The sequence below is a fragment of the Pinus tabuliformis genome, chromosome 3_1 (assembly GCF_031772625.1).
Source record: "Pinus tabuliformis cultivar Carrire ecotype Pingquan chromosome 3_1, CPIR1, whole genome shotgun sequence".
NCBI classification, from domain to species: Eukaryota; Viridiplantae; Streptophyta; class Pinopsida; order Pinales; family Pinaceae; genus Pinus; species Pinus tabuliformis.
Genome location: NC_142301.1, coordinates 786,388,259 through 786,401,276, shown reverse-complemented (window position 1 = coordinate 786,401,276; position 13,018 = coordinate 786,388,259). Strand labels below are relative to the sequence as shown.

The 13,018-nt window shown below is 36.8% G+C and overlaps 2 protein-coding genes and 1 long non-coding RNA gene across 3 annotated transcripts; all 3 read right to left on the bottom strand.

Annotated features, from left to right (window-relative positions):
- Positions 1 to 1,831: 1,831 nt before the first annotated feature.
- LOC149189764 (uncharacterized) lies at positions 1,832 to 2,726 on the bottom strand. Its single transcript, XM_089410331.1, has 2 exons — positions 2,571 to 2,726; positions 1,832 to 2,408 (listed from the first exon to the last, which is right to left on the bottom strand). Exons 1-2 carry the CDS (start codon positions 2,651 to 2,653, stop codon positions 1,832 to 1,834), a joined length of 660 nt encoding a protein of 219 aa, XP_089266457.1. The 5' UTR covers positions 2,654 to 2,726.
- A 1,236-nt stretch (positions 2,727 to 3,962) lies between these two features.
- Positions 3,963 to 8,411, bottom strand: LOC149189763 (uncharacterized). Its single transcript, XM_089410330.1, has one exon. The coding sequence runs from the start codon at positions 8,409 to 8,411 to the stop codon at positions 3,963 to 3,965; it is 4,449 nt and encodes a 1,482-aa protein (XP_089266456.1).
- A 3,830-nt stretch (positions 8,412 to 12,241) lies between these two features.
- Positions 12,242 to 12,726, bottom strand: LOC149189762 (uncharacterized). Its single transcript, XR_016255933.1, has 2 exons — positions 12,459 to 12,726; positions 12,242 to 12,286 (listed from the first exon to the last, which is right to left on the bottom strand). It is a non-coding gene; the product is annotated as an uncharacterized LOC149189762 (long non-coding RNA).
- Between the last annotated feature and the right edge of the window lie 292 nt (positions 12,727 to 13,018).

Sequence of the window (13,018 nt, the reverse complement as noted above, 5' to 3'; positions counted from 1 at the left end):
ATAGAACGAGGGTTATGGACTAAATATAAAAAGAGGTTTTATTTATTTACCATGCGTCTAGTTTATTTATATTTTTATTTATTTACCATACCTTTTGAGTAAGTATAAAAAAACGTTTTATTTATTTACCATACCTCTACTTTACTTATATTTTTATTTGTTTACACCCTTGAATGTATATAAGGTGACTTATGGAGTAAATATTAATTTTTTTTATTTATTTACCATACTTCTCATTTATTTATATTTTTATTAATTTACCATACATCTTTTATAAATATGGTATTTGGGCCTTTGGCCCATAGGATTCACTTAAATAAAATCTATTCTTGAAAATGGGCGAATGGATTCACTTAAATAAAACCTATTCTTGAAAATGGGCGAATGGAAGGTTGTAACTCCTAATTTCAAGGGCTAAATTTACCTTTTTTACCCTCTCCCTTAAAAGAAGGTGGGCTATTTGAGGTGATTTGTAAAAGTGTACTATGATACAAAATAATCGCCCACTAAAAATTTTAAACCCCTTAATTTCGCCAAAGGGCGAACATTCACCCCTAAAATTATCCTTGTTGCAGGATCAGATCAATCTCTATTTTTACCTAGCTTTACATGCTATTTCTCAAGGGCGGAATGACCTTTTGTGCTTTTCAGGCATGCAGATATAAATTAGAACATCACCTGTAATTTTTTTCTCCTTTTCCAAAAAAACCTTGTCTTCCTCAACAAAAAGACGATATACTCCTGCCGTTAAACAATAAGGAGCTTTGTTTCTTTTCATTCCAGTAGAAAATAAATGCCCAAAGGAAGAGTAACTACAGGTATAATAGTAGCATGAAGATGGTAATCCGAACCATCAGAACATTCATCAAAGTTGTTTATTTTCAGCCCAACAGAAACTAAAATGCCCAGAAGAAGAGTTCTTATGTTCAAATAATAATAAAGACAGATATAACAATACCATGAAGATGGTATTCCAAGCTTCCAGCAGATATGAACTCGTAGACCAGATAAAGTCACATCCTACAGAGGATAAAATGTGTCAATCTGTACGCACAATGACATCCGAACTATCCAACAGGAAGCTGCTGTGTACATGGAAATCTCGCAAACTGTATGTAACGTCGGCAACGTCTTCGAGATACTTTTCATACGTGAGTCCTGTTAAGGATGGACACAGTTCGAGCAGTAAACTGTCCTTTAGGATGCATTTGTATTGAACATTTGCGTCGGTTTGGATTGTGCAATTTAATTGCAAACTGCGTCGATATGTAGTTAGCTGTTTGCATGTGGAACAGTTAAGTTGGTCCATGATAACTGTTCCAAACGTATCGGCGGGCAGAGAGCAATTGTTACAGATTATAACAAAGGGTTCTGTATGTATGTTTGCTATAGTGAGCATTCCTTTAACCTGGTCCATGTTTCAGTACAAGCCTAGCGTTAGATATTGTAATAAAAATACTAAGAGGATGTTAAATGAACGTGCGTAATTTAGGAGAACAGGAAATAAAGATTTATAATATATATTCTGTGGAGTATGAGAGGACCTTTGTTGTTGAGGCAGGTAGTTTTCTCAGGTCTGCAAGTACCCTGTCTGAAGTAACGGCTGTAATGAATGTAGATTTGCAAGTGCGTAACGACCCACGTTCTTTGCCTCGGGCAAGATTTCGAAACAGCACCATTGGTGCTTCTTGTTTCAAAATTTGTTGTTGGATTGATTTGAAAATTGGCTTAAATGTACTAAAAAGATGCACCTGTGTTGCAAAATGTACTAGTGTTAAATGTAATTTCTTTTAAGTAAATGGTTACTTAAAATGTATAGATGATTTAAATGTTAAAAAGAATAAATGGTTGAATTTGTATTTACCGTGGCTTTGTCTTTTTGAGCTGGGCCATCCTTGATAGTTAGGACATATTGACCAGCTATTTCTTTCGCTGTTGTTACAAGGCCGACAACTGTGCCGATTGCAAACGGAGCTGTTGTGTTGGTGAGCTGGTTAATAGTCGTCGTGGGAACAAATCTGTATTCCGTACAGATAGGTGGAATTGGTTCCAAGATGGTCTTCCCATGCAAAAAAAGTATACACGGACAGTCTCCATGGTCGTAAACTGTCTTGGCAGAGACCTTGAAATCTGTAATACAGATTCCCTGGCCCACTACAAGTTTCGCTTCAGTAGCAGGAATCAGGCTGTGTGGCACATTTAGCGTAATTGTCATATGCCCTCTGCTGTCCACTAGGTCAGCACGTAACAATTCAATTCCGCGGGCTTCGTCGACCAGTGTTTTGTATATCACTAGAACCTGGCCGTGAAAAGTTGTTCCCATTTTCAGCCCTTTTAACTCCTGTATTGTGATTGTTCTGCATAATTGATGCTTGGCTACTATCTCAGATGTACTTTCCTGTTTCTGCCTGTAAAACAATATTAAAGAATCTGAATTAACATTATGTTTGTACTACGAAACTTGATGTACTTTCCTGTTTCTGCCTGTAGAACAATATTGAAGAATCTGAATTAACATTGTGTTTGTACTACAAAACTTGTAAGAATAGATTTGAAGGTTTTTTAGTTACTTTTTAGCAGTTTCTAAGACGTCACAAGTCTCTGAGAGGGAGCATGTCTCTGGAGCAGGTACTTCTTCGTGCTGTCTTTTCATATTAATTATCCGTTTACCAGTCTCTGATCTGAAAGGCAGCAAGGCTCTGGAGGAGTTACTTCTTCGTGCTGTGTTTTCTTATTATTTATCTGTACAACACGAGTACAAGCTATTAGGTCTACAAGCAAAACTTATTCCATGTAATAATAAATATGTATTCTATTAGGTCTACAAGCAAAATGTGTTCCATGTAATAATAAATCTGTGCATAACGTTATTCTATGTGTCGTTACATACCTAGATCAGTAAACACAGAGTGTTGCAAGGGAGCTACAAGAAATAGACTTTCAGTATGGCCATTGGAGATTGATATTGCTCGGATAACACAACATTTGTTTGAACAGGGAAATATGAAGTTTCCTTGAATATGAAGTTTAGCAAATTGGTTATTGATTTGTTCCAAGGGTCATTAGAGCTGTAATAGTGCATAGAATATGCTGTGATCAGACCAATAAGCCCATGTTACATTTATCTCACACTGTTTCATAGGCAAAGTTGTCCAGATATGGTCTATTACTGTGTTTCGGCGCGGAGATAGTTTGCTTGTTATTTCATGTAAGTTTTCCATTTCCATAAATTGTACAAAGAGTTTGCTACGAGCTGTTTCTTGTTGTATGTCAATGTTAAGATCACCAACAACTAAAAAAACACAGTCATTATATGTAGTTTGCGACTTTGCTTCCTGAATTATTTGCATTATTGTGGATACTTGTTCAAATGGTGCTGCATAAATGTTCATTAAACAAATTGGTCGTCGGAAGTACATGTCAATTAGGCTAAGCTCTGTTTTGTTCTTGCAAAATGTCTTTCTTGCTCTAATAGGTATTTTTTTGTTTATGCAAGTAAGAACTCCATGTGTAGAATGTGCAGCCGCAAAATTGAATGATAAGAATTCTTTGACTACTGGTGGAGTGTACAAATGAGTTTCTTGAAAACATAGAATCATGTTGTCCATTAAGTCATTGTGATGAATCATGTCACTAAGATGTGCACGTAGACTACGTGTGTTCAGGCTTGCAATCGATAAAACATCCTTGTTAACAGATTTCTTCTTTGCGAATTCTAGTTTCCATGCACCAGTTGTTTCTAGCCGTGCCATCTCATTGATTATTTTGTTTTTGACATGGAAATTTTGTTGTGTCAATTTGTTAATCAAGTATAGTGAGTCAATAGTTCGAACACATGATAATGCAGTGTAGACTAGACCATGTTTTGTGACACCAGTTGGGTCAAATGCAAGTTGATCCAATGTCAACCCTTGTGTCTGGTGTATTGTCCGGGCACAGGCTAATTGGATTGGAAATTGTTTTCAAATTGTAATTTGTAATTTGTTCTGAGACATTGCTAGCGATTTTGCTATTCGAAAGATTGGTGTCCAATTTGGCATTATGTTTATGTCGTATAGTTGTTTGAAGTTGCTTCTTTGTTGTTTCCCAATTTCTGGGTCTGAAAAATCTATCCAGACAATGTCAGGCCTGTTGTTATTAGATGAATAGGATTTGAAAATCCCTTCAGCACCATTTACTAATCCATCGTTTGTATTGTAATTTCTTGCATATAGTTCAACTAACATGTTCTGTTTAACTGTAATTGTTGATGGCAGTGAGATTGTTTTATCAAAAGCAAAATAACTCGACCCAGGAAGCTCGTAGTTGTCAATTGCAACGAGCATTATTTGTTCCCCCTTTGTCAGGGAAAGCATTTTCACATTGTGAATATGGACATCTTTGTTGCGATAGAAAATGTGTGGGAAAACTGGGCTTGAAGGTGGGACCCTATAGCAGTTGTTGTTTACATAAGCAATATCTTCATCTGTTTGCATGTTTAATCTCATCCTATTTAGTACATCAATGAACAATGGGTCTTTTTGGCACATGGCTATGTGCAGTTGATAACATTTTATTTTCTCTGGCCAGAAGTCATATGGAATTGTGTTTTTGTTGATTTTTGGGTTTTCAAAGATCAGGGAGTCTCTGACTGGGTTTGCCTGGTAAAGATCGCCGGAGAATATCGTGTCAACATTGCCAAAGTATGAAGTTGGTGTGTGTAAGATTTGTCGCAGGCGCTTATTAATTTGATATAGTGTTGTTGCACCAACGAGTGATGCCTCATCTATGAGGAGGACACACAATTGTTGGAAATGCTTTGATAATGTGTCCAATTTTTCATTGTTTAGTGAGGGGCAATCTGCTTTGTTAAAGGGCAAATAGAATGCAGAATGCAATGTGACACCACCAGCATTGAAGGCAGCTTTGCCCGTGTATGCAACGATTATTCCTATTAGTTGTGATGGGTTATAAGGCAATGCCACATTGTGTATGCGTACTAAGGATTGGAAGATTTCCTTGGCTGTGTGTGTCTTGCCTGTTCCTGCACCTCCTGTTAATAACAGGTAGATTAGCTCGTCTGGTCTGTACAATTTCCTTGTTATAACATCAGTAACTATGCTTGCTTGTTCAGTGTTTAATTGTCGCATTAATTCATAGTACTCTACGTCTTCAAGTATACGTGGTTGTTTCACGATTTCATATGGCCTTGTAGATGGTAAAGCAAACTTTTTGCTATCTTGCAAATGTCCCAAGTCATTTTGGAAGTCGTAGTTTTCATATTTGTCATCTATCGATTTGTTAAATGTTATAGTTTCTGTTTCATTTGATTTCAAACTATTTATGTCAAATATTTCTCCAGTTTCTATTTCTACTGTGTGCATTGCGTCATCTATGTCACCCCATGTAGTTGTTGTAGCAAATTTGAACTTTTGTTCATTTTGCTTGACTATTTCTTCCACCGCAACATATGCAGCTTGCCAACTTGTGTGATGTTGCTTAATTGCAGTTTCACTTCCTCGATAAGGATAGTATAACATCAATTGCTCTCTACAGTTATTTTCAATGTCCTTGTATTTGTTATATCTAACAGATCGAATGACACATGGTCTACTTGATTTTCTGCGTTCTTGTCCTTTCTTTGTATAGCTAGATGCAAATTCTGCTAAGCAGACATTTTCAATAGCAGTAGGTCGGAGAGCATAGTAGTCAGTAATTGATGGGCACATTATGTCTTCTGAGTCATCTGCTTCCTTCTGCAGATCTTTTTGTCTTTTAAGAACAAATGCACGATCATCGACAGGAGATGTGTTAATAAATACACATTTCTGTGAATTGGAGTTTAGTGGGAGCGATAACACAATATGCACTGCTTGTTGTGCAGACATTTGTTGCAAGTTGACCAAAGCTTTCCCTAAATAACTAATGGTATCTAGGATATCAGATTTTGTTTTCACATGATTGTCGCGTATGTTTTTAAATGTTCTTGTGAGTGTTTTATCTTCTTTTGTCATATAAGAACTGCAATACATTGTAGCTGCATATGAATCAAGTACAAATTGGGAATCAGTGTTTGCAATCCAAACTCCTGGAATATGTTTAGCGAAGTTGTTTGTCCAGGTGTCAACTGGGTTCCTTTGCAATAAGAGTGTTGTTCGATTTAGTGTACATTGGATAGCATGTATGTATTCATTGTGTGCTAGTCCAAGGTTGGCTAAAAAGCTATCAAATGTATCATTCTCACTGTATCTTGTATTGTTTATTGCTTCGAAGATTAGCTTTGCATGTGCTTTTGTTTTATCACTATCGAATTCAAGAGGCTCAAGTATTTTTGTTACTTTCATTAGCGGTACTGGGAAATTAAATCTGCAATTAGAATTTGCACGCTTCCTACAACTTTTTGTGTGACAACGGTGTTGTAGAACTCTAAGTTCACTTGCAAGTAACAGTGAATTAGTTGACAAGTAATTGTCAACGAATTCTTCGACTTCAATATTTGTATTTTGACCATAGATTGGTGCAGATTTTATCCATAGTAAGCCATGTTCATGTTCATTGCCCCGGTTTTGGAATTCAGTTACATAGAAGTGGTCAGTGAGCTCTCCATAATACTTGTGATCATGAGATATCAATTGATGTAATGCATCCCTCCTAGATCTATAGTAGCGTACACAAGTAACAGGGTCGTTTCTTATTAATGAGCTAGGTTCATTTTCATCAAGTTCACCTGTGTTTGGTCTTCTAGTGTTTTTTTTTATGTGTCTCAATGCATGCATTAAAGGATCCCAAAGATGCTCCGCACTGCTAAACGAAACAAAGAAAGTGGGCGGCCCTAGTTGTCGTATCATTGCATAGAGTTTGTTTCGTATTTGCTGGTGGTAGTCAGGTGAGGTACGAATTGTTTTTAGGTCCATGTACCCAATGTCAGAATTTAAAATACGATCTAGGTTTGGTTTTGACTTAACGTCTTTTGCAACTAGTTTTCTACCTTTCAACTGCCCTTTTCTAATTCTAATCCACATTCTATTCAACACCTGATTTATGATAATGCGAATTGCTTTATAGAACAGGTTTGTAGTATGATAAGCAAAATCGTGGCTTTTATGCAGCACTTCCCAGTGGCAAATCTTTTGATATGTAAAGTTTTTGGAGATGTCAGCTGGGCGTTTGTTGCCATAGAAAAGCGATGGGAAACTCATTTCTTCTGAGTACTTATCTTTGAAGATTCCTAATGGCATGTATCCAACAGCAGGTGCAATGTTAATTTGTTTATTTACAAGGTCATGGACGGTGTGTGCATCAATGAATCCATGGACCAATGCTTTTGTCGTTGGTTCATCGTTGTCTATGTTATCGTCTTCGCTATCTTCAGCGTCACTTGAACTTTCATAAGCTTCTTGGTTTTGTAGGAATGCCTCTTTCCAATTGTCATTTATGGTAGCGTTCTCGAGCTTGTAAAGCATCCTTTTGCATAATTGTTTTAATGCTTTCATCACTTTGTGAACTCGAACTCGACCAAATGCATAAGCACTTTTGAATCTTAAACTCTTTTTGAGAACAACGGCAACCGTGTCAGTGTCTTTTATAGTTCTAGGCAATGCAGATTGGATTCTGGAAATGTTAGTGGGGACATTGATGACTCCTCCAGTTAAGACCAGTTGCGACTTCTTATGTCGATGGCCCATTTCTTTTATTTGCAAGAAGGGCAATCTTAATGCGACTAGTCTTTCCTCTAGTTCAGTGAGGTCTCTCAGTGTTCTAGTGCCATTGTTTCTTCTTATGTGTTCAGGGACTGCATATTTAGCAATTGTTTCATGTTCAATTGCTTTTTTGCAATGTTTACAAATGTAGCAATTTTCAACACGAGATTTAACATTCTCGAAATTAGTTGATTGTTTCCTAATCTTATTTTGTTTTGCTTGACATTCTTGTTTCACAAAGCAGATGTCTCTTTTGAAAAAAGTTGTTTCACATGATGAACAATTGAAAATAGGTGTGTCACTTACTTGTCTTTGATATATTTGATCAAACTCTGATAATTCTGGTAATTTGTTCATTGATCTTGATTGAATCGAGAGGTCAGATTCTCCTGATTTCTTTGATTGTGCTGAACGATCCTTTGATGTTGTTGCAAATCGATTGTAGTCCATGTTTTCTATGACTATTTCTTGTTTCATTGTTGCTGTGTTGAATGCAAGTCTTATTTTCTCCGTTTTCGATTTTGTCCGGATAATGCCTTTAAGCAAATGCAAAGATAAGCTTTTTGTCTCTTTGCCTAATGAGCAAGGGATTACAATTCCCGTTTGTGCGTTGTTTCCAATTTGTTTTTTCAAGTTTCTAAGTGATCGGAATCTCAGTGTCTTGAATTTTACTTGGTTCGTTGATCGCGCTGATAGATCCGTTGATCTTCCTGCAGATGGGCAGTAGTCCATGTTTTCTATGACTATTTCTTGTTTCATTATTGTTGTGTTGAAGACAAGTCTTATTTTCTGTGTTTTCAATTTTTCCCGAATGATGCCTTTAAGCAAACGCAAAGATAGACTTTTTGATTGTTTGTCTGATCGACAACAAGTTACAATTTCTGTTTGTCTGTTGGTTCTAATATGTTCTTTCAAGTTTCTAAGTGATCGGAACTAATCCATGTGTCACTAACATCTTTTGTGTGCGGTGTGTCACAAATATCTTCTGTGTTGTTTAGAATTACTTGTTGTTCCATTGTACTTCTGTTATATTGAATGCCTATGTTTTGCCTTTTCGGATTTTCCTGAGCAATGTCCTTAAGCACATGCTTGTTTAAGTGACAAGGTGATTTGAATTTAGCTTCAATTGGTTGACATTTTGTATCAGGTTGTGGTTCAATATTGTTCTTTGAGGTATCGGCTTGTTGTTGGAAGGTACAACCAATTGTAGGCTGCCTATGAACCAAAGGCTCGAAGTGCCCATTCAAAGGATCATCGTCATGGAACAATATGTCACGAGTATTTGTTGTAATACCTGAATTGAAGTGCAAATACAGTCTCATCTTTGTTTTGGACCAAACCCTAATTGGAATTTTCAACCAGTTTGACAGCCAATGGATGCAGAAAATATCTCCCCATAGACCTCTAAATGCTGGGGGTATATTGTTTGAGGCAGATTTAGCCATTTTGTCTAAATAGATTTCACGGTTTCTAATGTTATGCATTTCTTTCAGTGAGGCTTCATGCAGTTCATGTTCATAAGACCAAATTGCCTCACTATCTTGTTTTTTGAGACAGTTTCTAAAATATTCTATTGTTCCTTTCCTTAGCTCCACTGATGTGTATCGGAAATCTAGCAAAAGTTCTAAACTATCGAATAAACAGTCTCCAATTTGATATGAGAAATTGTCGACACGAAATAAGTCATGCCTTTGCAATACCAATTGCAACTTGTGTTTATCAGACATAGGTGTGTCACAAACATCTTCTGTGTTGTCTAGAACTACTTGTTGTTCCATTGTACTTCTGTTGTATTGAATGCCTATGTTTTGCCTTTTCTGATTCTTCTGAGCAATGTCCTTAAGCACATGCTTGTTTAAGTGACAAGGTGAGTGTAATTTAGCTTTGATTGATTGACATTTTGTCTCAGGCTGTGGTTCGATATTGTTCTTTGACGTATCGGCTTGTTGTTGGAAGGTACAACCAATTGTAGGTTGCCTATGAACCAAAGGCTCGAAGTGCCCATTCAAAGGGTGCTCGTCATGGAACAGTATGTCACAAGTATTTGTTGTAATACTTGAATTGAAGTGCAAATACACTCGCATCTTTGTTTTGGACCAAAGCCTAATTGGAACTTTCAACCAGTTTGACAGCCAATGGACGCAGAAAATATCTCCCCACAGACCTCTAGATGCTAGGGGTATATTGTTTGAGGCAGATCTAGCCATTTTTTCTAAATAGACTTCACGGTTGCTAATGTTATGCATTTCTTTAAGTGAGGCTTCATGCAGTTCATGTTCATAAGACAAAATTGCCTCACTATCTTGTTTTTTGAGACAGGCTCTAAAATATTCTATTGTTCCTTTCCTTAGCTCCACTGATTTGTATCGGAATTCTAGCAAAAGTTCTAAACTATCGAATAGGCAGTCTCCAATTAGATATGAGAAATTGTCCACACGAAATAAGTGATGCTTTTGCAATACTAATTGCAACTTGTGTTTATCAGACATAGAAGACATGATGACCACTAAGTTTTTGATGCAATATTATGTTTACTGATGTAATGCAGTTACAACCAGAGAATCATAATAACAAGTTGAACAATGAAAATGATTATAGAACACGAAGTGATTGTGTGCACCTTTGGGACCACAAATGTCTGCTAAGCTGCGGAGACTCATTATGTCAGGTAGCATCCACTGCGCAGGTCTGATACTGAAGTTCGAAATATGACTGCCAAGATAAAGAAGAACGTAAACCCATTGATGTAATGCAATTACAACCGCAGAATCATAATAGCAAGTTGAACAATGAAGTGATTGTGTGCACCTTTGCGACCAAGTTCAAAATATGACTGCCAAGTAGGATCAGTCAGTGTAAATCCATTGATCAATCTATATCAACCCAATGCCCTTGTTTTTGCTAATTATGCAAGTACATGCAATGTCACATAACTTGGAAAGGCAAATCAAACAAACTAAAAGCAATGTAATGTCAGTAGTACCAGTCCCTACTGTAGGTTAGGATCAGTCAGTGTAAATCCATTGATCAATCTATATCAACCCAATGCCCTTGTTTTTGCTAATTATGCAAGTAAATGCAATGTCACAAAACTTGGAAAGGCAAATCAAACAAACTAAAAGCAATGTAATGTCAGTAGCACCATCAAATTTGACACTGGTTGGAAGCTTTTGATGCAATGGAGCAAGCCACACCAAATTGTTACAGGTATATTGTTTCTCTTTCTTATGCTGGCATTTAAGACAAAAGAAAATGACTTATTCCGCTAAGCTACTGCATCAGCAAAGTTGTTTCTCTTTCTTATGCTGGCATTTAAGACAAAAGAAAATGACTTATTTCGCTAAGCTACTGCATCAGCAAAGTAATCCCTCTGCAAGTCCCCACTGTTTGCCCCTGGTATTTTGACATGCACAAGTTCTCCAAGCTGGCCAAATAATTATCTCAGCATTTCATCTGTCACAGTGGGCTTAAGACGTCCGAAAGACATGTAGAATAAGAATATCAAGTGATAATTTCCTTTAAAAAAATGAAAGCATATAAAGAAAAACAAAAACAGAGGGACACAATTGTATTATTTCGATCATTATATGATGCAACTACTTGAGGACAAACTGCCGCTGCCGCAAACAAATCACTTGTGAGAGGGTATACGACATATATAGAAGAAATAAAGAACGCAACGAATAGGCATATGCTTATGCACAAAGAAGAATACATATATCCATTTGCGTATATGAGCTAAATAATGCATAAGATCTGAATACCAATCAGCATACAAAGATACACACAAACACAACAAACACTATTTTGTCCCTAGCTACAGATCTCATCTATGGATAATGAACTCAGAATATAAGATATTTTGGAAGTTTGAAGGAAATTTCCCAGCCTACGCTTGCATTGACACTTCTTAAGACTTCGCCAAAGAGAGAAACCATATCATCAGAAATCACTTAGAAATTAAAACCATAGGTTCACACACTAAAGTACATCCTGCATGGCAGTGGGCCTTATGAACTCGCATGTGCAAGGAATGTGACTATGTTTATTGAAGCTATGGATAACAATAAAGCTGCTCATAAGCACTCAACCAAGGGCTTTGGGCAATGAAGAAAACAAGGGAGCTATTTCGATTCGAAGATATATTCTGAACTCTTATTACAAACTACCCATGGATTAAGAGGATAACAATATATGGAGATTGATGTCATTAGAAGACATTTGCCAAACTGATTGATTTTGACATCCACCTTAACCTCTAATATAGAGATCTGTAGCCATATGACCACAATTTATGACTTGATTTGCAGGCAGGCAATCGGAACATCAAATTCCAGGCTCAAATTAACATAGTAAATCTACCTCACTATGAAATTGAGAACTCGTTTCAGGGAACTGAGTTCATATGCCTATAATGCAGAACGAAAGCAATGTTTATCAACAAATAACAACCTAATTGCAAAAACTGAGATGGTGGTTTCACTTAAAAGGTCTATCCTGTCCCCATAGGTGTACAGCATGCAACCACTTCCTCCAAGCTCGTTTCGGGCGGGAAACTCCTATTAACTACTGGATACTGATGTAATAGCCAAAGAAAAGAGCGATAACTACAAAAAAGGAATTTGTTTTGGAAAATCTAACATCCACAAAGCAAATTTGAAAAAAATACAATACCCACGTAGTAAATTTGGGAATAAGATATACCCAGGACACAGATTTTTTCGATTTTTGCCATAAAAATTGCACCCACAAAGGAAAAATAATACAATGCCGACTCACCAGCACGAGATAGCCTGTTACGCCGAACGCCCAAGAGCAGAGATCCTAGTCTTGAGTGTTTAAGAGAGCTAAGTACAATTGGATAGTCACATGCAAAGGTGTTTCACCAGAAAAAACAGAGTGCTAATTGCCATATTGGACCGCAAGTTGCACAATGTATAGACCTTAGAGCCAAGAGAGAGATTAAAAAGAAAAAGAAAAAATGTTCTACAGGGGCAGATGTAGGCAAGCAAGAGAAAAAAATTGAGCTCTACAAGGACAGTTGAAAAGACACTATAACTCAAAAACCTGATTGACATTATGGACAGATAGTGTACATTTTGTGATCACATTGTCCGTTGGCTCCAAGCTGGCCAAATAATTATCTCAGCATTTCATCTGTCACAGTGGGCTTAAGACGTCCGAAAGACATGTAGAATAAGAATATCAAGTGATAAATTCCTTTAAAAAAATGAAAGCATATAAAGAAAAACAAAAACAGAGGGACACAGTTGTATTATTTCGATCATTATATGATGCAACTACTTGAGGACAAACTGCCACTGCCGCAAACAAATCAC

Bases quoted from the DNA above. Each gene is read 5' to 3' on its own strand.
- LOC149189764 (XM_089410331.1), bottom strand. From the start codon at position 2,653: ATGAAAAGACAGCACGAAGAAGTACCTGCTCCAGAGACATGCTCCCTC. The intron at 2,409-2,570 runs GTAACTAAAAAA...ATTGTTTTACAG, and splicing joins GTCTTAGAAACTGCTAAAAA to GCAGAAACAGGAAAGTACAT.
- LOC149189763 (XM_089410330.1), bottom strand. From the start codon at position 8,411: ATGGACTACTGCCCATCTGCAGGAAGATCAACGGATCTATCAGCGCGA.